General features: G+C 45.4%; 2 protein-coding genes across 2 annotated transcripts in view; both read left to right on the top strand.

The window, feature by feature from the left end:
• Window positions 1–13,257: 13,257 nt before the first annotated feature.
• Window positions 13,258–18,482, top strand: LOC105562702 (cilia- and flagella-associated protein 69-like; the record flags this gene model as incomplete). The annotated part of the gene is made up of 10 exons (XM_012013742.1): window positions 13,258–13,732; window positions 14,071–14,328; window positions 14,512–14,855; window positions 15,069–15,247; window positions 15,309–15,472; window positions 15,592–15,796; window positions 16,014–16,321; window positions 16,630–16,844; window positions 16,997–17,428; window positions 17,771–18,482. Coding segments are annotated over 10 exons (2,781 nt in total), but the record flags the coding sequence as incomplete, so codon positions are not given.
• Window positions 18,483–18,702: 220 nt separating this feature from the next.
• LOC105562666 (plexin domain-containing protein 2) overlaps window positions 18,703–26,092 on the top strand; it is a 34,116-nt gene continuing 26,726 nt past the window's right edge. Inside the window, exon 1 of the mRNA XM_012013675.1 lies at window positions 18,703–19,481. Within this exon, the coding sequence (XP_011869065.1) occupies window positions 19,352–19,481 (130 nt within the window). The 5' untranslated portion in view covers window positions 18,703–19,351. The remainder of the gene's footprint in view (window positions 19,482–26,092) is intronic.

Raw genomic sequence — 26,092 nt, 5'->3', positions numbered from 1 at the left:
GGCACATCCTCATACAATTCTAAGTATGACGTTTTCTTTATATTAAATGATAGATAATACAATTTACAAGTCGAAGAAGAACAGATAATTATCTACTTCTCCTTGATGAAAAGCTGCTTTCTTTAATTACTACGATCGCAATAATTCTAGGCTGTCTGGAGAAAACAATCTCTGCATTATCCCGGCGAATCCTTTCATTTTCGTACAAACGGGAATAATTTAATATTCCATAATAATTAAGATATATTGTGTACATTCTCTATATTGTTTCGCTTTTAGCACATGCTCTGCTCGGCAAGTAAAGTCAATCTAGGCCAAAAGGCCGAATCAATGAATAAAGCATTATTATATTGTAAATTATTGTAAATACCCGAGTCGAAATTTTGGCCCTGCGTTGAACCTTTAATTCTATTACATATAAGTAGGACCTGAGACAGTAAAAGAGGTCGAATTGCAAGTACAAAATTTACTCCTACTTTAAAACTGGTATAGTGTCGGAAATTTCTACTTTTCCCAATTTAGCATTAAAGCAGGTCCTTTCAAGTAGGAGCTAAAGTAAATTATAAATGCACTTATTGACCTCCTATCGGTTACACATACAATGGGAAATTGCAGAAAAATAATTAAATTGACCCCCCGATAAAATTTCGAAGGAGGAAGAGAAAGAATTTAAAGCGCACGATTCAGGATACATCTTTCGGGTTTGCCGTACGAAATGTGTCACGCGGCGAATTTGCGGCGGGCGAAAGTTGCTAAATGAAAAACATTCTATCCGCACTTCGCGTCGCCTTCTTTGATAATTGTTGCTGAAACAAAACTGGGTCTTCAGATATCGAAAACATCCGAGCATAAAGCTGCATTGACAAAAAGCCGTGTGTAATGCGGTTTGATATCAATACGAGTATACATAAGCTATGCGAGGAGGAATCCGAGCATGAACACCGACTATTTTACTCACCTCGTTGTAACCTGTCGTACATAACCGATCAATTTAACACCTCGGAAGAGTCAACGAACCGTTCGATTCCAGAGCGTATACTTTTTAAGGAGATAACTGTAAAATCCGGGCTATTCGCTATACGCACGGCGAGTGCATGAAGAGCAAACACATCGATGGGAATATAGAAGCGAAAAATCGGAAGGATCGTCACGGAAAAAATTGAACGTGACAAAATAATCGGGATGAACAAGTAGATGAACCTAGTGCCGTTAGATTTTTTACGACGCTGTCAGGGTTTCCACGATGTCTCAATCCAAAGCACGTTTGACGTAAGATTTCCAAATGAAGAAAGAAGAGCTTGACGTTTCACCGTACAACGAGCATAGCCAGTTGATTCATGTACTCGAGTATCGCGAGACTCGATCGTCGCGTCTCTTGATCGACTCCTGTAACAAGTATCCGCAAACCGCATCTCGTTCGGAACGATTTGCTGCTGCGCTACCGATGTTAACGCGACGACTTTTTAAGCCACGTAGGGAGAACTTCGTCGGTTAATCGATTATGTACAGAGACCCCAGGTTTTTAGTCTGCAGCCTTGACGGGGAAAACACTTTAAGGCATAAAGTGTGTTTAAGGCTGAATGCAAAACGTTGGGATTGTTGTCTGTTTTAAATCGTTATTCTGATACAAGAAAGAGATTTTCGTTGGGGAAAGATGTATGCACTAAGATATACATATGTTATACATATCCCGAGTCGAAACGTTGAACCTTTAATTCTATTATATAGCAGGACCTAAGACAGTAAAAGAAGTCGAACTGCAAGTACAAAATTTACTTACATAAAAACTATTATACCCTCGACATTTGTGTATTAGAATTTTCGTCTGGAAATTTTCTAAAGAAATTGTGATTAAGATATCCGGTGGTTTTTAGTACACTCTGTATTTGAAATCCAATTTCAAAATGTAAATTAATGATTAAGGTTGACAATTATATTTCTATAATTGGAGAAAGCTCGCTAGTACGCACGCAATTAGATTTAAAAAAAAATATGGCTCTAATGTAACCCAGAGAGAAGATTTACTCAATTCGAGTTCAGCATTGCAAAGTCTTTCCGTTGAACGCTATTGCGTCCAACGTACCTAAACGTAAGAACGAATGTTCAAATGGCGAAATGGCAGACTCTCGCGTGCGCCTTGTCGAGCAGATCGGGCCGTGGAACTTTAGTCCCGCGATGCAACGCAATGCACCGTGCAATCGCGTGAAGACGCAAGGCGCTCGCAAGTGAACAGGCTCGTCCTCGCGTTTCGTGCGACCGCCGAGATTATTCCGTTCGTCGGTCCTTGCGAGAGACCGCGGCGACCAGAGCTGACCGTGCCGAGAGCGCGAACGCGATGGTCCGATACTCTACCACGGTACGAGCCGATCCGGATCGGCCGATCGTCCTCTACGTCGCCCGAGGCGATCTAGCCGATCCGGTTCTCGCCAATCCACACGGCCGGCGTACCGGCACGGACCCAATCGAATCTCCGGGGCCTCGTCGCGACGGTTAGAGACTTATCCGCAGGAAACGTGATGGAGAAGGGGCGAAGAAAAAGAGCTGCCACGTCGAATTGTGCACTATCGCCTGGTAATCCGAGAACGACACTTTTCTGCATGAAAAGCGACAAGTTTGTTAACCCTTTGAAGTAGGTATACATTTTTCCTTTCAGCCGATTAAAGATTTGTTGGGTCAATCAGCAACCTGGAAAACTTTCGAGTTCCAGATAAATCGATTGCATTTTTTGCAATTTTGACTCTTTGTATTGGATTTCAAAATTATAAAATTTTTACTTCAGACTAGTACTCTCCGTTCTCTGCATGTGTCTTCATTCGGCAAAAAGATTTTATTACACAAATTTAATGCTAGTTAAAGTTCCGTACAAGTTTTATAATTGTTCAGACATTCGCTTTTATCGGCATTGCGTTTAAATACAAAAGAACGTTTTGCAGAGAATCAAGAGAAGAAACTATAGCTTTAGAGTCTTATTCACCTAGCAAGATTACCATTCAGGTATCTTCGCTTTTATCGGCAGTCTATTTAAATAGAAAGGCATTTTTTTACGGAGCATCAAGAAAAGAAAAAAGACCGCGGCGTTAAAGTCTTATTCACCTAGATTATTATACGCGGTTATCTGCGCGACCGATGCACCATTATCATTTAGATTTCATCCGCCTGAGTGAGGACTAATTTTTCCGCTCGACCAAGCAGATTTTCTAAGCTCTTAGACGCGCGCGTGGTTATCTTTCAATCGTCTCGCAAAAATGCTTCAGCCAAAGGCTGCTCGGCGATGATATCTCCGATGAGATATTAAGGTATGCAAATTTCTTGCAGCTTTCAGACGACCGATCTCGTGGACGCACCGTCTGTTTCCTATCTCATAAAGCCTAATAGATGTTGACGCGAGGAATCTTGTTCATTTACTATGTATATGGTAGCAATAGTGATCTTCGCAATCGTAGCTCATTAAATCGAACTTGTTGCAATGAATAAATTATTGAGCGGACAATTTTCGACCCAACTGACCTGAATTTATTATTAGAAATTACAACTCGCTACTTTTCGACCGTACGGATTGTGGTCCTTTTCAAGCGACAATGTGTAAAAGCGTGTCCGAAATTAATTGTACAGAATTAGGCGATGTAACATTTAGTATATAGATTATGTCTGAAGAAGCGGACGTACACATAAATGCCAATAAAATATTCTCCGAGGGTTGTAGATAAAATGCGTATGCAGAAGATATACCTTCCATAAAACGATCTCCCCTTTTGAGGTCGTCGCCAAGAGTTATTTTGTTATTAAATGAAACTGGCTGGCCCACTGGTGGACCTATTAATTACATCGAGAAGGGCCTCAGCTTGTCGTGGAATCCAGTCCCGACCATTATCTCGCGCGCCTTCCCCTGAACCTTTTCGGGCCCCGAAACGCGTGCGTCCGAGTCGGTGCGCTGTTTCGGTGAATCAGCCTGAACCTGTTATCTCGGACGGGTCTACCGCGGAAGAAACGGCGTGATTTCACCGTTTTAATAGAGACATATAAGCGCGGGCGACCGGTCTTCCGGACGTTTATACGATTATCGAGTCGTCGGAGCGTAAACTACCGAAGATACTCAGCCGGGCTATAAAAAGTATTCGTCTCTATCCTCCGATTGACTTTCCTCCAAAAGAGGAAAAGGGATAGCTAAACTTTTATCACACACTCTAAATTTGCATATGTTTGAATATTTTCGACAGCTTAAGAATACTCTCTAAAAATCAATCAGATTATCACTGAAAACAGTTATAAGTGTACCAATGAAAATCGCAGTCAGTGACTATTCACTGTTTTCAGTGATAATTCGCTGATTGATTTTTAGAGAGCAGGCATTTAAAAAACGAAAATGACTTCTTTACCTCATACGAATATCAAAGATGATCTAAATTTCGCTTTCAAAAATTCTGTCGCTTTTTCGAACATTCTTAAAATACGATTCTAAAATAGCTAAACTTTCCTACGAAACCTCCTTAGACTCAAAGTAGAGCGAAATAAATTTTCGTAGATAAATGAAAAAGAGTCATATTGAAATTAAACCAGAAAGAAATATTTTCCAATCTTAAAAGTAAAATATATTGTGCTGTGTCTAAGAGGGCTGCATTACTTGTTAAAAGATTCCACGAGTAAATTTTTCTAACATTCTTTTATGCAATAAAATTATGATTAATATTTCCCTCGACTAGATATCGCCAAGAGGATATACGAATCATTTATTCACACGCATTCGGAACTAAAACCGTATAAACCGCCATTACGAAAAGCACGCTATAGCAGACCCGAGGTTCCCCGCTGTCTTTCTCGGAGGAAGCTGATGCCGATTCCGTTATCGAAAGATAGCAAGATACAGTTTATTTCTGCAGATAATCCGCGTGCGCGTCCGAAGGAAACTCGTTGAACGATCACAGATTTATGGATCGCCCTCCCGCAGAAGAATGCGATGCGGAAGAGATGCACGCGCGCGCGTCGCACGGTCGTATCCTCCTTTCCCGTTGGTGGAACAGCCTACGAACGCTCTCGCATACCACGCATAAACGCGTTCCTCGATTAACGATATTCCCTCGGCGGGCGAGCGGAGCGTCTCGTGAGCGGACACGGGTCTGGGATACGATGGCGCGGAGCGTACTTACGCCTTCCGCGAGGCGAAATTTCGTCGAGCGAAATTTTTATCGCCCCGAGAGTAATCCCCTATGCCGTAATAAACGGCCACGAAGAGAGGAGTTGTTCGGGGCCGCATCTCATTACGACTGCGTACGCGAGAAGAGGAAAAGAGCGGACAGGCAGGCCAGGTACGCCGGGGATCTCAGTAAGAATCGGCCCGGTGATTATTTCGACGAAAAAAACGTCCCGGACGACTCTGATGAATCGCCAGAGGCGTCCTCCTCTTGGCGGCCGGTGTCAGCGACTCTCCCTCTGCTTCTTCTTCTTCTTCTTCTTCTTCTTCTTCTCCTCGTTTTCTCTCTCTCCCTCTTTTCCCTCCCTCTCTTTCTCTGTTTCTCTATGCCCGCCGACTTTCTTCTGCAACCACCGGCTCGGCTGGTCCGTCCGCCCGATGATCGCGAACACGCGAGGGACGGCCCCGGCCTGGCTATTACAATAACCGGTGTACGTGGTACCCGCTCAAGGTCGCGACTCGAAGAGAGACCGGCGAGCGAAAGATCTCTCGAGGAGGAGACTCGACTCGGCCCGACTCGACTCGAGAATCGTTATTCTTTCGAGGAGAGTCCTCGTCGACCGAGCGAGTTTACTCGCGCGATGGCGCGAACGAAGAGCGTTGCGGGAGAAGCGACGCGCGAGAAATCGCGTGATGCCGGACGAGTCGACAGAGTAGTGTACGCGTCAACGATGCTGGGGAGAAGAAGATAAACGTTTCGAGCGCTGGCGCACTTGGTGCGCCATTTGTGTCCAAGTTGGACGTTGCTTGGATAAACCTTCATTTAAGTAGAATTATGTATTACTCGAAAGCGCAAGTAAAACTGAGCGGGACGGATAACAGAGGACTCCTGTATTCCACGCAGGGAATAAAGAGAAAAGGAATGGTAGCGATTTAGAGAGTCACGCGATCGATCGTGCACTGGTGTGCTTCACGTCCCACTGGGATTTCAAAATTACATGTACACGTCGCGCGATTTTTCTCTTGGATTTATCTCCCCGCCTCCCCCCGTTGCCGCATATTAATTTTGATTGACGAAAGGAAATCTGCGAGCAACGGAACGAAGTAAAAGTTCGAGAGTCACGCGATCGGCCGCGCTGGCGCATCTAATGCGCGACTCGCATCATTGTTAGACTTATCAAACCGTGTAAATCATTCATTGTTCCTTTTACCTTTTACTATCGTTATCGCTAAACAACTACACTTGACCTTTCGAATAAGTACGAGTTATTTTAATTATCTGACTAGATGATTCCATCTAGATGAAACTGTGTCATGTCCGAAAAACCGGCGCGCAGGACAGGGTGGAAAACGGTATATGAATTCACATTTTAGATTATTATTGGCTACCAACATCTTGCTTGGACCTGAAGAAGGCGGTCTCGTTTGATTTCAGTTTTCAATTTATTGCGAAAAATTTACCTCAGCCCCCGGGTCGAAATTTTGGTACTATTTTGACACCTTTAAGGATAATTTACACCCACATAAACCAGCAATAGCCTACTTTGATTACGTTATATTGTTTTACTCCTCCCTTGAATCTTTAATTCTAAAAATTTACTTTAGCTCCTACTTTAATGCTAAATATGGCAAAAGTAGAAATTTCCGATACTATCAGCCGTTAAATAATTCTTTGCGTTACTTTATCGTTTAGTTACCTGAAGTTTCTTCCACGACAATTATAATTGAAGTCTCGATTGCGAGCGGATTTATCCCGAATTAAGAAAATATACACTCCGCGTTTGGATTCACTTGACGAGCTGAATAAGCACAATTGCTTTTCCAGCCGCGCGGCATCCAGCGGCGAAGTTAACTGCCGACACTCCGCTCATTGTCGGAGGGAAAGACGTGCGAATGACAGCGCGGAAAAAGGGGGCGCGGGAAGAAACTGCACCCGCGCGGGATGCCGAGACCGAGGCCGATGTAGCGCATTCTTTCGCGGCGACACTACTCGCAATACCACGTGGAGAAATCTCTTTATTTCCGCGGCGGTCACAATGCGCACCGTTACGCGCGAGTACAGAACCATATTCGCGTAACGGTAAGCTCGGGGAAAAGGGTGAAAGAGGGAATTACCGCGAGGTATTCGTTTCGCTCGTTAGCGGTAGACGGGAAAACGGGACCGTCATCGGATTTGCTTGGGCGTGGAGCGAACCCGCGCAGATCCGATCGGAATCGATTCGCGACGCGTATACGACCGCGGTGTTTTTCGCCGCCGACGTCGGACGGTGCCGCGGCGCCTCGCGAGACACGCATCGACATCACCGGCGCCGCCGAGGGTGGGCGTTTTGGCTTCGATTTCCCGCACAGCAGCGCGCTCCAATAAACGTGCACGCGAGTCCGGTCGTAGCAAAAGATAATCGCCAAGCGCAATCTTGCTTCGTTTGTTTTGCAAGAGATACCATCTTTTAATTAAACAGTTTTTTATACGATGGCGAACGGAGCGGCGCGCATATAAAACCGGCCCCGGACGTAAAACACAATTGCGAAAAACAGTTAAAAAACGATCTGGGGGAGATTTTATGCGCGCCATTCTGTATAATGCGACGTATAAAAATGTGCAGGTGTAATTATCGAAGAATTTTTAGATATCCCTTGAGTCCTGGCTCCTTCATTGCCGTTTACGTGACGACACGTCCGCGCTGACCCAGCGAGATTTATACGGCGCGCCGCCGTATCTCGAGATTATCTCGGAATCTCGGTGTCTCGGGGCCGAAAAGTCCGGCAAAGTTCCCAAAGCGGTGGCCCGTGTCGAGGCGCGGCGGCGCGCGATGCAACGGGCCACGGAGATGCCCGGCACGGATAAGGGCTCCGCGGAAGAACGCGCGATTTTATGGAACCTGTTCCCACCGCGCGTACGTACGCGTCCCTCGCGCGCGAACGGGTTTACTTTAGGCGCGCACGTACTCGGTGCGCTTCACGCTCCTGCGGCGGAGCCCGCTTGCAAATTAGCGCCAACACGTTCGTAATGGGCGGCCAGCAGTCTGACCGGGGCATCCGAAAATCCGACGAGTGTCTCAATTAAAGATATTCGCACGCGGCAGCCCGATCCGTGGCATCGCGCGATAAAGTCCGCTGCGGAAACGAGGAGTGAATTTATCCCAACTGTCGGATACTAAGATACGCCGAAGTCTCAATTCAATTTTCGTATTTTATGTATATAAGAAAACTTACTCGGCACTCGGGAATCGACATTGGACCGTTTATCGCCATGAATATTTCCACTCGGCGGTCGAATTGGTGAGACGCCCGCCCAGGGCTGCGTTCGGAAACGTCAACCCTTAGTGTATCATTAATAAAGACTCTTTAGTCTTTATTCCTTCGAATTGGTGTTTTACTTTACCGCCTGAGAGCCTTATGAATTTTATTGATTTGCCAAACAATCTTTCACTTAATTTAATAACGTATTTTTATACACAAGCATGTAATATCATCAGACTTTCCAAGTTGTATTTCTCTAACGTGAGTTCAGCAATTGAAAATTCGTTGAAGCAAGTCTCATATAATCAAAATCGAAAAATATAATACAATTAATATGCAATGTGATAGCTATAATGTGTTTTACCATAGCAGAAAGTTTCATTAAAAATGAATCTGGAAGTCGGCAGGTTGAAGTTAAAAGCGGCAAGAAATAAAAATAAAAATGTGTCAACCCAAGTCTAAGCTCGTCGAGAGACGACGAGACTTTCGTAACAAGGGCTGCTGCGCGAGGGCCGTGTCGGACACGGAGAGAAAGGGGACGAAAGAGAGGTCAGCAGCCCCCTTTCGCTTTGCTTCGTTCTCTCTTGCTCGGACTGGGGTGAGTGACTCACGTTCCGTCGGCCTCGACGCCGTTCGTCGGGACGCAAACGCCTACCCTCCAAATATTGATTCGCTCGCCCGAGGAACGCACGCGTCGCGACGCGTGTCGTACCGGGGGAGGCTTTCTCCCCGACGCTTTCGCGCACAGGCCTCTCGTTTTAGGTCTTCCCGAATCGGATTTCCCCCGAGACGCCGCGCGTTTCTTCTCGGAGCGAGATCTTTTTTTACAACCTTTTTCTCTTTCGAGTTTAACGGGGAGATTTTTATTCGCATTCGGCCGCACGGAAGAATGACATCAGAAATCAAGTAATATGATTGCTTTAAATACAACATTGAGCCAGAAGATTTTTTAATCGACTTACTGTATTCTACCCTTGAATTCCGTTAGTTTTAAACTTGATAATAAATCTTGAAAGATGCGTTTCTTTTTCAAAAATGTTTGTCAGAGTGAATTTAGAAAACGGTAAAATAATTTTTTGATTATTTTCCTTTTCTCCAATTCTTCCCTTCTGTACCCTCGTGATTTAATTTTTAACTATACATTACATATGTACACTATGAATCACTGATGTCTTCCCACGTAAAGTTGTGCACGTATCGACACATTTATACATTTTGCATATACATACGTGGAAAATGTATATGGTGCTCCACCTGTGCCTAAATTCATACGGGAAGGCACTAGCGATTCCTAGTGTATGTCCTACACGATTTGTGCACATATCAACACACTTATACATTTTACACGTACATACATGTGTCATGTCAAGAAATCATAATGTAAGGATACGCTTGCACTTATTAGATAAAATTGACAAGACAAAGAAACACCGAATTTTCCTTCTCTCCCCTATCAAAAGAAGTTTCAAATAAAACATTAGACTCTCTCAATCACCCAAATTTTATATTAAAAGATCTCCAAATTTCCACGTTTTAAAGTTTTCAAGCTTTTTAGATAAACTTGTCATATTTTGTAAACGACAGTTAAATCTCCGGTATTTTTTATTTTCGTATATTACAGCGTCTCTTCTACAAGTCAATTCCGATCGACCGCGGGGTGTCATCGATTGACAGCGCGCGCGTTTCTCCCGTCGGTGGAAAAACCACGCGGGAACGAGAGGACGTGGATGTTAACGAGCCTCGGTTCGTTAACCGGCAACCGGCGCTGGCAATTAAAAGGTCACTTTTCCCGTGGGAAAGCGTCTATCGTGCGTGCAATCGAGGGGAGAGGAACGGGCCGCGAAGGAGGAGGAGGAGGAGGAGGAAGAAGAGGTTTCGCACATACACGCGTGTGCTCCGTGGCGGCGCAGAAGAGGAGGAAGAAGAGCGTCGCAGAGGTCACTCACCGTCCTGCCAAGGTCGCCGTCGTCCAACGATCGGTCACATCTCCGCGCGGAAATCGATGTCACAATCCCGGGTCCTCGGTTATCACCTGCGGGCCACCCGTATCAGGCGCGATGCACCGCCTTCGCTCGCGTGCACGAGACGAAAATCGCGCGAGCGAGGGGAAACTCGCGCTCCGCGCGATACACCGCCTCACGTCAGCGTCGCGACTGCCGTGCTGTGCCGCGCCGTCCTCTCGTCGCCGCTCGCCCCAGCTCCGGCTCTCCACTCTCTCCACACGCGCACGCGAGCGGCCGCGGCGCGCGCGTGCGCGCGCGCGCTCACACCTGTGCGCGGATGGTGATGTAGGCGAGGATCTCGAAACCCTTCGTCTAAAGCCCTATCGAGTCCCCTCCCGGGGTTCACTTACATCTTTGACCTTCCGCGCGACTCGCGAATATATGTATTTACGCAATCATGTAGTCGCTATGTAATTTTGTATAATTACATCTTATAATTACGACAGGTATCTGTGATCCGATCTTATCACTTTGGGTCTAGTTTTTCATCTAATTAAGAAAATCATCGCAGTAACTTGAGATCCGAAACGATCTTAAATGCAAGATCTAATTACGAATAGTTTTGTCGTCCAATTAGCGTCCAATCATTATTAATCTTCAGAGATCTGACACTTTTATTGAATATTCAATGGTGTTATTTATATATTTAGTTAGATCTCAATAGATAACGTCGAACGTTCAAGGAAAGTGTCAAACCTCTGAAGATCTGAACATTTTTTAACTGGATCTGGTTAACATGGGGTGTGATTAGACATTATATGATTGAGATACATATAATGAGATTTTTCTCCCGAGTAGTTTTTAATAATCCCCTAATTTAAAGGGAACTGGCAATTTGGTTAGTTATTTGGCTATTTGAGTGAATTAAAAATTTTCGAAATAAAAACCGAAAAGTTAAAATGTTTTATCCGATTTTTCTTTTCAACCGAATAGCCCGTCCTTACCCTCCACGTTTATATCGCACGTGAGTCTACAGTCGTTTGTACTCCAGCTTAGGGTCGGCCCTGCGAGCACGTTCACTCACTCGTGTGTTAGTGCGTCCGTGCGTGCATGCGTGTGTACGATGGCGTGTCTGTGAACGATTGCGACTGTAACCGTTGTGGGACCGACTGTCTACTCGGCGCATCTGACGCATTTGCCCAAGTCTCGGTGATCAGTGACACGCCGCGATGCGAAATAAAACGGAGTCCAAGTCGTAGAGGACGAAGGCCGAGTGTTTTCCTCTGTGCGATTAATTAGAGAAGTATAAAAGATATAGCGATATTTAATAATATTGCTATTTCATATTTCATATCTCAGGCCTGAGGATAAAATTTGTGTCTGCAATTCTTGCAACATCCTACACAAATGAGTTCTATTAGTTGCACGTGTATGCGTGTGCGTGAGGACACCTGCCGATTACGGTTAAACTTTTTAGACACGCGTGTCAAGTTTTTCGCGAGATGTCGAGATAATTTCGCGACCTCATTTTTAGGGAACTAAGAACGCGTGTCAATTTGCAAGGGTGTTTTGTATACTTTAATTTTAACGACGTTGGATTGCGCAATCATAGGAGGATTTTGTTCGAATCCCATAACGTAAAGGAGAAAGGAAAGACCCGTACCATCTGCTCGTAAGTTGGCGCTTCAGCGCCCAGGGAGCGCCAGTTCGTGGGTCATGATCTGCTGCTACCCTTACCTACACTGAGAAAAATTTTCATCGGATAAATCCATTAAATAATGTTTTCGATGGTTAATTTTTTCCGATTAAATTATGGATACATCCGACGAAATGCAGTTAGCGATGAAATTTGATTGAATAACCGATCATATTTTTCATCGGATATACAATTTAACTGGATATATCCGTTTGTTATTATGTAATTGGATTATCCGATTATATTTAATCGGACAGTTTTCTCAGTGTACGCCACTTTTTTCGTGCAAACAAAATTTATGCACAACGCATGTATTTTTCGTATAATTCAATAAACCAGACTTTCCGTTTTTCACGCGACCAGTGTACTATCTCTGAATCTAATAATATTGATGTCTTATCAGTCAAAACCCTTTTAAATCCCGAAAGAAATCCGATCCGTACGACTGCTTTTATGCGATTGCAGTTTTAATGCGGACGTCGGGTTTCATTAATCGCCGAACACGTGTTACCAGTTCGGCGCGCGGATCTTTCTTTTGGAGCGTTTCTCATTGAGACTCGAGCCGTCTTAATTTACCGATAACGCATCACCCGGCAGAACCGGAATCGACACATCGGTCACGTCACGGTACGTAGCGAGCGGAACAAGACACAGTCGGTTCGCGACGCGAAGTTAATTTATTATCGACGATTAATGTTCGAGCAAGATCGCCGAGATGTAATTACTATAATCTTCCGTGAATAATTTAGCGTGAATGGAGCGAAAACCGCAGGATCGTCGTTTTACCGTCGAGGAGTCCGCCTGTCCGAAATACGTCATCTGCGATTGTCCCGCGTCATATTTGAACGAAAAGGAAAAATGTCGCCGAATAGATGCGGATTATACCGTAGACAAGCTGCGAAAACTCGTATCGGATCCCGTCACGAGCGACCATGTCGCACGAATATCGCGACTCTTGTCCGATTATCTGCGTGAGATCGGCGACGGCGGTTATGTATCCTTTGACATTCTATGCACAAGTTCCAAATAAAATTTCTTTGATCAAGAATTACTGGAACTCGCTTTAAAATAATAATATCTTGTATCCGCATAAATTAGAAGATCTACATTTCTTCCCGAGAATAATTGTCGGGAAATAAGCGAAAAGTACGAATGCTGACATGTGATTAATTAGTAAAGTTTTGAAGCCTCAAATAATGTCAGTTTTAAGAAAGCATCATTTAAAAATTAGTAAATTCAACGCTTCCTAATCGTCTCTCCCAGTGTGTTTCCTCAAAGACACCTTTCAGCCAGTCAAACACCTGCCGGCCGTAATGAAGGTGCTAGAATTTCTAGCCTGGAAGACCAGGGAGGCCAACGACTATCGTGTGCATCTGGACAGGATGTTGCAGTTATGCAGTCAACCGCCTTTGCTGAAACACACTTCCGAGAGCCTCGCTAGCTCCGTCGTAATGGAGCATTATTTTACATTGCTGGGTTACCTTTTGACGATTTTGCCCGATGAGGAAGACGTCCAACGAATCCGCCAGGCACTTGATTGTTTATTAATCGGGCGAACGAAACCGACGAACGTCGCGGCAGTGAAACTGGATTTCCGTCGTCGTGCCATGGAGAATTCTAGGTTGCCGATTATCATCGTCGAATTGCTGGAGGCTGCTATGCCAAGGATGTACCCGAAGATCTTGGAACTGGCCTCCACGCTCGCTTCGATCTCGAACCAGTGTTGTGAGTAGTTGAAAGTAAAAAAAAAATTATCATTTTAACTCAGTGTAAATCAAATTTCTCTTAAACGTTTCGAGCAAAAATATATTTTTTAAATCTCTCCAAAGACATAATTTAAGTTTATTATTAAAAAGAAGTTCTTAATGCAGAGTTCAGCAGATCATACTAAATGCTTACACATCAAGCGTGTAATTTATTCAAATATTATTCCAACGAACAACACGCGCATGGATGCTCGGACGTTAAAGCGAAGGCGGTTTAAGTCGCGGGGAGAAGAGATGCCTCTGGCATCACTCATTTTACATGCACAGGCTATAGCTCTCGTACGTTCCCGAATAAAGGTTACAGAATGCTGCAGGCCGGTGTACTGAACACGCTGTTCAGCAGGATGGACCTCCCTTACGCGACGCAGCTACACTGCACCAAACCGCCGGACGTACCCCTCGAGGGAGAGGAATATCCGTGGGACACGATGCTCTTGATAATGAAACTCTTGTGGAGCCTTATGAGATCGGTGTTACCTCCGAATACACTACCAAAACACCTCAAAGACCTCCCATCGCCCAAGCAATGCGCCATGTGGTATTATTTATTGATAACAATTACGTAATCGTTGCGAAAAAAAGATTTGTGACTGAATTTGGATGTGAAAACCCGCTATTTCACATTAGAAGCCTATCTCGTAATAGGGGACTTTTCTCTAATGTCTTTTCAACTTGGATTATTTCTTTATATTTATTTGAAATATTCATGTATTTATTACGTAGCCTCCCTTTAATAAGGACGAGCTATCAAGCATAAAATACGATTTCTGACGCAGTACAGGGGCTTAAGGTATTCCTTCAAGCGGCAGATACTTCGCGGTCAATATTGCGCCGTCAACTTGAGGATCAGAAACGACATTGCCGCATTGATCCTCGCTGGAATCGTGGCTTTATCTTCGTGGGATCTTGTCAGCTGCGGCATCGCGAAGGACATTGTCGATCTTTTACCTGCTATTGAATCCGGCATCACCAAAATATGGACGGAAAGTGTGAAGCTCTCCGACAACGATGAGGATCTCTTCTTCAAAAAAACCCTACTGATGATCATCGCTCATCTCGCCGATATCGACGTTTACGTCTTTGTAAATTATCCTCGTCAATTTTAATTCATAAATTTTAAACATCTAATAGTATAATGAAAGAGAAATTTAAAAGCATAAAAATTGTTTTGAACTTATTATTTTTCAATAATGACTCTTCAAAGTTTGAAGATTCAATCTCAAAGTCTACTTAAGCAAAAAACCGCATTTTTAATTTAAAAAAATGTATCAACGGAGAACTTTTTAATTTTTCAGATAATGAAGAAAGCGATGATTATGCCGATTATTCTCCGGATCATTAAATTCTGCATGAACGATAAGAAGGATAAAGGGTCTTCCGCATCGCTGATTCTCTTGGAACACGCGATGCATATCTTATCACTGTTAACGCCACGAATAGAGACGGAATTCGTGAAACGCAGAGGCACTCTCACGTAAAGAAGAGAGATAAAAAGTTACTCGGATTTCAATACGAAATCAAATAAAATAGATTTTAAATACTCACAGATTACTGACGATGCTCGAGCACATTTTGAATGTGGAATTCGACGAACACCTTGCGATGATTTTTACGAGAACCGTGTGCTCGATAATCTTGCAGGCCGACGCTCTTCTTTTGGAGGATTTCGGGAAACATGGAATGATACAATTATTAATTAGTAAGAGATATTACAAAATATACTTCATACTGCTATGTCAAATATAAAAATGGTTACTATTTCTCTTTACAATGGTTCTTGAATTCTTAATGAGATATCTTTTCTTCTTTGAATTTCAGAATTAATCAGCAATATCGTGCGTTTAGATAAGCTGACGATGAGGAGACAACGAATTTTAACATTGCTGCTGATTGCCCTGGAAGGCCTCGTGAAAAAACAGACATCTGCTCAACAGCTGTGCGAAGAACGAAGCATCGAGCTCATCTCAGAGATGTTTGAAAAGTGTTTACATAAAAAAGACGAGGATTTCCAAGTGGATCAGCGGTAACTGTGGCAAATATTGCTTTTACGTCATTGTAACTTTCTACATTAATTAGCTAACTTATTAAGCTATTATTAATAAATTATACAAAATATTTATCAATAATTGTAAATATTAAGGATATTAAAATTTAAAAACTTTACACTTGAATTTGAAAAGAACTTACATATTAAAGTGAAAAGTAGATATGTTATAGGTTTCTTACTATTTTTTTGACAGCTTTTTGTTAGCGATAGGCGCTTACATTTGGAAATGTGTGGTGCGATGTTCAGCGAGTCTTCAAATTTTCTTGAGAAACGGTGGACTGTATTCTATGCTGGACATTGTCGAGATTGCGGACTATCCCGTGAGATGTTTGTATCTCGGTGCACTGACTGATATATGCGATAGCACTTTTTGTGGACCGTGTCTTTGCACTTGGAGAGGCGCCAATAAGAAAACAGGTCTGATATCCTTGCTCGCGACTATTTGGCGCGAAGAGGAAGACAGGATCGGTATCAAGAGACGCGCTGACGATTCTGTAGCAGGTACAGCCTGCTAAACAAAATGTCAAGCTTTGTACGGAGATTCCTTCTCACAGAAAATCTATTTTAACTTAATGTAATTTGAATTTCCTAAATTATCTAAAATGTCTTGGAATTTATTAAGATTCTAGACGTAAAAGTACGAGTATTTTTTATAACTCGCAGAGAAGAGAAGTTTGCTATGAGCTTCAAGAAATGTGTAGAGATTTTCCCGATTATGTAAATTGAAGGATGAATTTGAATAGAAAAATTAAACAACATTTGCTCAACTATAATTTCGTGGTTGCGATTAAACTCGTTTACAATTTCAGATCCCGAATTTCCTCAGATGGGCACTAAGCAGTGGACAGACACCTATCGTACGCAGCTTACGGCAGACGTTAGTCCCACTATAATCGAGATGGTCGGCTCGGTGCGATCGAAGATCTTCAGTATTTTCAAGATCATCGAGAGAGACGGCGACAAGTACGAAACCGCTAGGGAACATTACAAAATTCTACTCGACGAACTGCCAACGAAAGATCACGTAAGATCTATTATTTTTTATCAAGCGCCATTAATAATAAAACAGAATTTCTAATATTGAACGTGTTCAAAACCCGAGACTTTTGTTCGAGTTGGTAGAGTATATACTTTTTACGTAATGTTAAAAAGATCAGTTTCCGAGCTTTTCTTCAGATAACGCTGTGCTGCGTCGACATGTATCTCCGGCTGAAGCTCGGCCAGATGTGGACGGAGCTCAGCAGATACCTGGAGCAGACCGGCGTCACACCATTGAGCGTGGACGCGCATCTGATCGCCCACATGGTACATTGGCACCGTTCATGGGGTATCCTGATTGAGGACCGCCAGAGGAAGCTGATTGCAACGGCCAAGCGCGCGGACGAGATCTTGGAGAGGGACGAGCTCGCGAGGATACGCGACTCCAAACTGGCACCGAGCCTAGAGGCGTTGGACGACATAGACCGCATCCGTCGCACAACCGACAGATCGCACATGCTGCAGAAGAAAGATCGGCAGAGGCAACAAGTGCGCGCGGCCCTCTCGTTCCCACGCGACGCCGATGCCAAGCGATGTCATCGAACGTTTTCCGATACGACGAATGTCACGGTAAAATGAACAATTTAATAGCAATGTTCTGCAAGGGAACCAGTAGTACTGATGTAATACCAATTGATGCACCAGAATACGAGATTCTCAAGTTTCGCGATTTGTAGGTCGAAAGTCTCGGAATTCTAGTTCTTGGAAATTTAGATAGTGCCACCTCTTTGCTGGCCATGTTCTCCTGATACTTGGTCAATTTTCCAGAATCTCGATTTTCGCGATTTGAAGTTTAAAATTCTTGGAATTTTAATTCGTGGAAACTTAAATAGTGCCTCTTTGCTGGTCACGTTCTCCTGATACTTTGCCGGTTTTCGAGATTCTCGATTTTCGTAAGATGATCTTTTTCAGGTGATCCTCGGGCAACGTCAATTAATCAACACTTCGCATCTAGAAGATCCTCGAAAAGATTTCACGAAGATATCTCCGATGTTACCCTTCGATTCGCCTCGCGAAGAAATCTGCCCTTCGCTCGAAGTCACTTCCGTGAGTTCCCTGTTTTACGAACCTCAGTTCGCTGACGAATACGCGATCGAAAGTCTCAATCGATAGCCAGCGTGTTGCTCGCATGAAATAATATTTTAATAATGTATGAAATGAAATAATCAATTGCAATAAATTATCTTCTTGCGACGAGCTGGCATTTACCTTGCCACGATACGATAGTTGTCTTTCTTACCGACCAGAAGAGAGCAGCGTACGGGAAACGCCACTCTTTATTTCATAACTGACCCAAGTAACGTCCACGCGCGTTTATGAATAGTCTCGCGCGCGCGCGGTTCTAGCTACGCTTATACTTGGCGCGAGACACTTCCGTGTATCGTGATACTCCAAGCTTGGGAGAGCAAAGTGAAATTGTATCCTCGTTAACATTTGACCCGTTACTGATCAATCGCGTTTTGATTTTTACTTACACGATTAGGTGCCTTGTGCCATTTTGCGAATCAGTTTTCAAGTGTTTTCAATCCTCTCACTTTTCGAATCCCGAGGACGAGTCCCCGCGCGAAGATCGTCGTTCGACGGCGCGAGTCGAGGGCACCTCGCAAATCCCGCGCGCACGATTCGGCGCACAAAGCGCGCTCATCTAAGATAATCTAAGATAATCATCTAGATACTTTCGAGGCCGCTTCGGAGTGGGCGAGAGAGATTGGCGATCGTGGCGAACGACTAGTGAGAGCGAGCATGCCGTTCGCGTCGCAAGCTAGTGCTGTCGCCGCCGCCGCCGCCGCCGCTGCCGCCGCCGCCGCCGCCGCCGCCGCCGCCGTCGTCGTCCGCCGTCCGACGGTACCGGTTTGAGGAGCGAGTCGCGCTTCAGGACTAGCTTCGCGCGAACCAGTAGATTCGCTCGATTCGTCCCTCCGCTCCGTTCGCGTCAGTGTGCCGCGCGACCCGCAGTTAATCGCTCGTTCGCTCGCGGCTCTCACCCCGATTCTCTGCCGACGACGCGCCGACAGCTTCCGCAAAAGCTACTCGCGGAGCAATTCGAGGGGAGCTCGCGCGCTCCGCTGCGAAATCGCCCTCCTGCTGCGAGAACCGCTCGCTCGTTAACGCGGCGGCGCGCTCGCCTTTCCCATCTTTCCCTCGGCCCTTCTGCTTTCTACACCGTCTCTCTTTCGCGTCGAGTCACCCTTCGGCTCCCTGTCCTTCCTCTTCGTCCGGCTCTCCCTTCGCCACCCGCGCCTTTGTGCCTTGTTCCATTCTTCCACGTTCTTCCGCCGCCGCCGCCGCCGCCACCGCCGCAAGTGCGCGCTCGCTCGCTCGCTTTTCCGTCGCGCTCCGCTTCGCGTTCGCCTCGTCGCGTCGGCGAGCGTGCCCTGCCGAGGGGACTCCCGCGACGCCTCGCGCGCGTTGAGTTTTGAAGTTTTCGCGCGAAGCGAAGGCAGGACGGAATAAGAGAGACCCTTTGGTCGTCGTGTCAACGTTGACGCAAGTATGGCGCGTGAGGAGAAACGATGGTGCTACTTTGACGGTGCGAACGGACGTGGAAGGCCGACGTGGATCCCGCTGCTACTTGTTGTCCTGTGCGCTCTCCTGGCCGGATCCTTGGCGGCCGCCGAGCACGGTGAGTGCCGTGTGTGCGTGCGTGCGTGCGTGCGTGTGTGCGCGCGTACCTGCGCCTCGTGCGTCTACGTGCGCGGGCGCCTTTCGTGTATACAAATGTCATTTACATATTTGTGCGTGCATACGCGCGGCGCGGCGAGCGCGCGCACGGGCGCCTTTCGATAACCTGTTGCGTATCACGGAGGATTCTTTTCGGAACGAGCGGGGAAGGCGCGAGAGCGAGACGACGTGAGCGGCGCGCGGCCGCGCTCGCGGGAGCGAAAGAAATGGCGCGAGCGGGAGAAAGAGAGCGAGCCGCCGTTTCGAACGTCTCTCCCCTCTTTTTCAATTTCAAAACTGTCGTCCGAAATCAAACACGTGACGACCCAACTTACCCTCGTGACAGGCGAGGCGGGGGGTCGGGTGACAAAGGATTATCACAGATGTTAAAGCTACCTTTTCCATTCTATTAGGCAGCTACCTATTCCGTCCTAGTAGACGGGTAAAAGAGCGGAGTTAGAAAGTGAGAGAAAAGAAGAGAAAAACTCGGTCGTCTGCGCCGAGGGAACCCCGGCGTGTTTGGATTCCCTTGGGACGTCTGTTCTCGACAGACCCTCAGACGCCACACGCGCCGCGACCCTTCGTCTTGATCCGCGGCGCGCGGCCGATGCCGATGCAACGGGATCGGGAACGCGCGCGCTTCATGGAATAAGGTCGCGGCTCCTTCGCTCGCTCGCTCGCGCGCGCTCACGGCCGTACGTAGCGATCGTACGCGAGGACGAGGCCGGTATTCGCGGAATGATTGCAAGCGAATCGGGACAAGCAACGTAATTAAGAGGAAAAAGGTCAATTAACTGTAGACGACGTTGAAATTGGGGAGAACCGCCGTTGTTACGGAATCGCCTCTCCTTCCCTCCAGTCGCGGAATTCCTTAAATCGAACTCGCAGCGCGAAACGATCGACCGCGAGTTTCAATGTGAATCTCGCATCGCTGGGAAAAAACGAGGGAAGGAACTCCGAGAGTTCCGCCGCGTTGCGAGATTACGTATTCTATTATAAACGAGCGTTGCGCCTGCTCTTCCTCCGCCGCACGTAACGCGGCCGCTTATCACGCCGTTGCCCCGAGCCCTTCGATTTAATAAGCCGCTGTTTCCCCCCCCCCCCCCCGCTGAAATTACGAGCGTCACGCGACGCCGTAATTACTTTGTCGCCGGAACACATTGTTCGGATCGCGTATTAAAAAAAGAATTACGCACGGTCGATGTATCCTCCCTGTCGCTCCCCGGCCGCCAAGATCGCTACCGTAGCGATAGGCTTATCGTAGGCTTTTCGTTGCCGGCGAGCGAAAGGAGGAGAGGAATCTCCGCGCACGCGACACAGCTCCGCGCCGGCTTTCGTCGCCGGGGATAACGGTACGGCGAATTCGTGAGTGACAACTCGCAGGGTTATCTCGGGGTCCCCCCTTTCCCCCCCGCCTTGATTTCGCGATGCGCGACCGCCTGCCACTCTTGCTCGGAGGAGGCGCACCGTCGGCTCCTCTTTTTCGTCACCACAGACTTCTGTACAGGGTGTTTCAGCATGAAAGGCCGATATTCTGGCAGGTGATAGTATCGGTCATTTTAAGCAAAAATGTTCATATGAATATACGTCCCATTTCCCCATTCGTTAAATTCTCTCGGGTGAGGAATCCCTCAAAGGACGCGCGAAGACGCGCTTGCCATCTCACGTTTGCACTATACTAACACATAATTCTTTCTTATCGAACGTTACTCAACACCCGGATGCCAAGGCGTAATTTCCATAAATTCCCGCCTCCTTTTTCGCTCATAACAACATTGTTTCGCGCGTGCACGTAATTTTACCTTTTGCAGATGGCAGCTGATATTTAGACACAAAGGCAATTTGTCACAAGTGAGAAGTCGCTTTATAAATGCGAAGTCGGAAAGGCAGAAAAATACGTTTCGCGAGTGCAGTTGAAAACTGTCAATCGTGCGTGTTGAAAGGCGCATACGTCCATTATTGCACCTTCGCTCACTTATCCAGCAGATTGTTTAACAATTGACCACTGTTTAGTGCTCTTGTAGCACTTACAGCAGATCTGATGTATTATCGTCAACGTAGCACGTTTTTCGCCATTGAAACCAGAAACTTTTTACACGAATTCTTTCCTCGTGTTTTTTTTCATCGGAAACGTCTGCAGTGAAATCACGCGATATCATCGCTGCCCCCGAAACGCAAGGCATCGCGTTGTTCCACAGTTGGCGAATCAATAACAGAAATACTTTGCAATGCGTGAATGGAGGCGAGCTTCGTCCCGCGATGCAACAAGCGGCCGCATCTATAATGCATACGCGGGCGGGGTATTTTGCGAAAATCGATGGATTAGCTTGTAACGCGACACGACAACCTCGGCGTATGTCATGTATCAGCTGGAGTTACATTGGAAGAAAATAACACCGCGAATACGAGGGCCATATTACACTCTTTGCCTCCCAAAAGCGCGGCATTCAATTGTCGCATCGGACTGCAATTTACGCGACGCGACCGAGATAACGAAGACAATTCCGAGTTTCGTACAACGTTAAAAAAATTAATGCACGTAAAACGTCAATTCGTCCCTGCTCAATAATTCAAGAGAATGCCCCTGTGTCCCTCAACTGCCCAGTTTTTTTTATCGTCACGCATGCCGTCATGCCATATCGCATCTAATCACTTATCGCGCGCGGTTATCGCTGATAGCCGCAGTGGACCACGTATCCGCGTTTCAAGAGAAATGCCAGTGAACAGAAGCAACGCGAATAAATTTAGATAAGCGCCCGTGACCCCTGTGAATTCAGTCCGAGGCGGTACGCGTGCACACGTGCGTCTAGATAAGGCAGTCGGCACGATAACGCGTGGTTAATGTAATTATGTCTCTATTTAATATCACGTCAATTTATTTCAATTTCGCGAGGTGTTAGCTCTGTACTTGGAGTTTTGCTAAATTTTATTAAATTAATATTTGTTATTTATATTATTTTTGGCAATAAATTTTCTGTATTAAAAATGCCAGATGTGGTTAAGAAAATGCTGAAGTTATTTTTTTTTATTTGCCCAAACCCTGGAGTGATTCCACACTTTTTGCACCTTTTACTCCTAGAATTATCAATTCATGAAAACATTTGTGTAATATACAAATGATGTGGTTTTTGTGCACAGATCGGCAGTGTCGCACTATTCAGTCCGAATAGTGGAACACTTTCGATTTGTACGCGTAAGCCTTACAATTTGTGTATTACACAAATGTTTTGATGAATTGACAATTCTAGATGGAAACCGTGCAAAAGGTGCAGAATTACTCCAGCAACCTATTAATAAACGTTTCAGTTTCTATTTGCGCCGATGACTCGAGATCGTTTAATTCGCGAAAATTCTACAGGCGCACGTATCTCGTTTACGAGTCTCTCGAGTACGAAGTCGTCGGAGCGCCACTTTACGGTTTACCGGAAGCAGCGAACGATGATGCGACACAGGAACTAACTCCACCTAATTTGACGCGTCCGAAAAGTAATCGCGCGAGTTGCGACGGGACACGCATTCGCGGTGCCGCTCGTAACGTTCGTCTCGGTGACACTTAATTCGTTCTACGAGCATGGGACGCGCCTCGTCCAGCTGAGCGCGTAATTAGATCTCGCGTAATTCCACGGCGGCGAACGCAATTTTAAACTACGCCATGGCACTTTAATCCCGCCGATGAAAACGCCTGGCCACAAAAGACGCGCGCTTATCTTGTGTCTACTGAATTATGTTTAAAAGTTAACCGCGAGCAGCGGTCCCTTTTTAGCCGGTTTGAATTTAAAATGCAAAATCACGGCGCGTAATACATAATTTATCCTTTTGAATTTGGCGAATGTAATTATTTCCGCGTCCAATTATAACGTTGCTGCATATTCATATTTCGTAGCTTATAAATATGTCTACGATCTACGTAGAGCGAGTTTATAAAAGCGACTGTGCGTTCTCAGAAGTAGAATTATATTATTTTTAAAAAATAGAGATACGTTTCTGAGTTTATTGAGTCCGACTTTTCCATCCGGAGGAATTCCACGAACAATTCCTGCGAGGAAAGATGATTAAAGGCGATTAGAGTCGGGAGTAAAAATTATTCTTCCGAGAAAGCGAGCCGCCGAGCTGAAACAATCGATCCTCGCGTAAAGACAAAGGCACGTTCGTCAGAAGAATGTGAAATTTCGCGGAATGGACTTTCGCGCCACCCGATATTCTCGCGAAGCGAGCGCGGAAACGCTCTCCGCGAGGTGTAGAAATTTGTCCTCGTAACACTTGGCATGTCGGCATGCATAATCTCGCTTTTCCCAATGCAACGCGTCCGCGGGATTAAATAATACGATATAAGCGACACGTTCGCGATATCGAGATTTCGACGAGGAGGAACGGACGCTGATAAACACAATTAGGAAAACCCGCGATTATTTCCGTTCCGACAATATTTCTCTCCACTTTCCGTTTATATAGACGCATATGATGCAATCGGCGTCTTATTCTTCTGGATTTCTCTTCATTACGTAGCCCGACGATCACAATTTTTTTTCTAATTCTCACCAATTATGGAATTATTATTTGCACACACACACACACGCCGGTGATACACGCGTGTAAATTGCGCATGTCTAAATACAACAGACACTAAAATAGAATTGCGGAGTTGTGAGATGGCATAAATAACTTTTGTTAGTCAGAGAAATATATCTGATAAAGGAGAGTTTTAGAAATAAAATTTCTAAATAGCATACAATACAAAATAATTATAAATATTACCTGATTTCAAGAATGTTAAGTAACGTTTCAATTTAAAGGTGTTTAATATTAAACGTTTAATATTATAAAATGGAAAAGTTGTGGAGTTAAATCTTTAATTAAATTTTTCGACATATATCAAGTAATGATAAAACTCTTAAATTCCCTCTCTGTTATTTGAAAATCAAGGGCAGAAAAGTATTACCTCAAATTACTTTTTAAAGCGGGAGGGAATCCTATCGCATCGATATAAAATTCCTTCATACGTTCTTGGAGGTAAATAAAATAATCGTAGCGATTCTTCAGATTCCAGACGTGCTTAAAAATAAAAAGATCTAAAGGAATCCCAATTTCCGTGCCGCGGGAATTCCGACGTAGATCGCGAAAGACTTCTGCGTACTATTACGCGCCACTATGTCACTTTCGCCGTCGCGACGAGGAGGGACAAGATTCTTATCGTTTCTCATCGATCTTCCCTTTGGGCGAATATTTTTCGGGGGCTGCGGGGAGGTGGCAAGTAATTGCGCGGTGCTTCTGTTCCACGTCCATACTAGACTGCTTATTAATTTAGCAGAAACTCTGCTATCTCATATTAGGAGCTTGCCTCATAATAGGGGAGTTTCCTCCTACTACTTTATTTACCCAACAAGACATGGTGTATGCAACTCTTGCCTAACCTTTCAGCTCGAAGGTAGCAGTCTAGTAGTATACAGAAGTCTGTGTTCTATTCGCTTCACCGGCGACTCACGGCGAATGAACGGACGGACAGATGGACAGGCGGACGGAACGGACGAACGTGCGTCGACAGCTCATCCATGAGTCACGGCTTTTGTCATATTTCCATCGACGTAGAAAGTTCAACGCACTCTCCTCGACCACTGGCTCTACACTTTTCGTACGACCGCGGCTTCGGATCGCTCTATTTTCGCTAACGCGGCGCGTTCCGTCGCGGACTTACACTCGCGGCGACCTCGTTCGTCCCGCGGAAGACGCGTACGCGAACCGACGAAGTCAGTGTCCCCGTCGATGGGATCGATAATCGGCGGCGGTGTTCATCGTAAGAGAGAATGTCACTCGCGGAAGCGTATCTTTAGACGAGGAAGATATGCGCTTCAAGTCCGCGGACCTCGACACTTTAACTTTGAGTTTAGCAGCAGCTCGTTAATTTTCTCAGTCCATTCCTACGGCTAAAAAGGGTTTAAAAATAGACATGTTCCCAGTAACAGGGGCGTCGTATGTCCGTAACGGGATTGTGTCCGGTTGCCTCCGTATATTTACGTAACATTTCGTAACTCGAAGCCGTGACACCTCGTACCTTGGCCTTACATACGTCTGTACGTCTCTCGCCTACGTGACATACGAAATGTACTATAGCGTTTTCGAAATGTTAAGGATACAGAAAATACCCTGAAATTGATGGAGAAACTCTCAGATGCGACACCTGACTCTCGATAATACCGGAATAATCTGCGACGTTGCGGATTTTTGGCTCGTAAACATAATCATGCCGCGAACCGCAGTACAGCGAGATTAATTTAACTCGTGGTTTCGTTCTCTCCTTATCGGGCGAAGCCGACAATTAGATTAAATCTGTGCAAAATGAGGCTCGGTCATAAGGCTTTGATGATGACAAACAACCACGAGGCAGACTGTCAGCACTCCTGGCACAAAAATTGTAATCAGAAACTGGCTATAAGAGTTTGTCAAATTCCCACTGAGAGAGAAACATAGGCTATCTCACTTTTCTACGATTCTACGATCGTGGGGGAATTTTTTCCGCGGGAATTTGACGAACCTAAATGAGATGAATAAGATAAAGAAACTGGGCATTCGTAGGTA

This window comes from Vollenhovia emeryi, unplaced genomic scaffold (assembly GCF_000949405.1).
Source record: "Vollenhovia emeryi isolate VEMERY1.0 unplaced genomic scaffold, V.emery_V1.0 DF939185.1, whole genome shotgun sequence".
Classification (NCBI taxonomy): domain Eukaryota; kingdom Metazoa; phylum Arthropoda; class Insecta; order Hymenoptera; family Formicidae; genus Vollenhovia; species Vollenhovia emeryi.
Note: the sequence above shows the minus strand (reverse complement) of the source record. Positions and strands in the feature narration are given on the sequence as shown.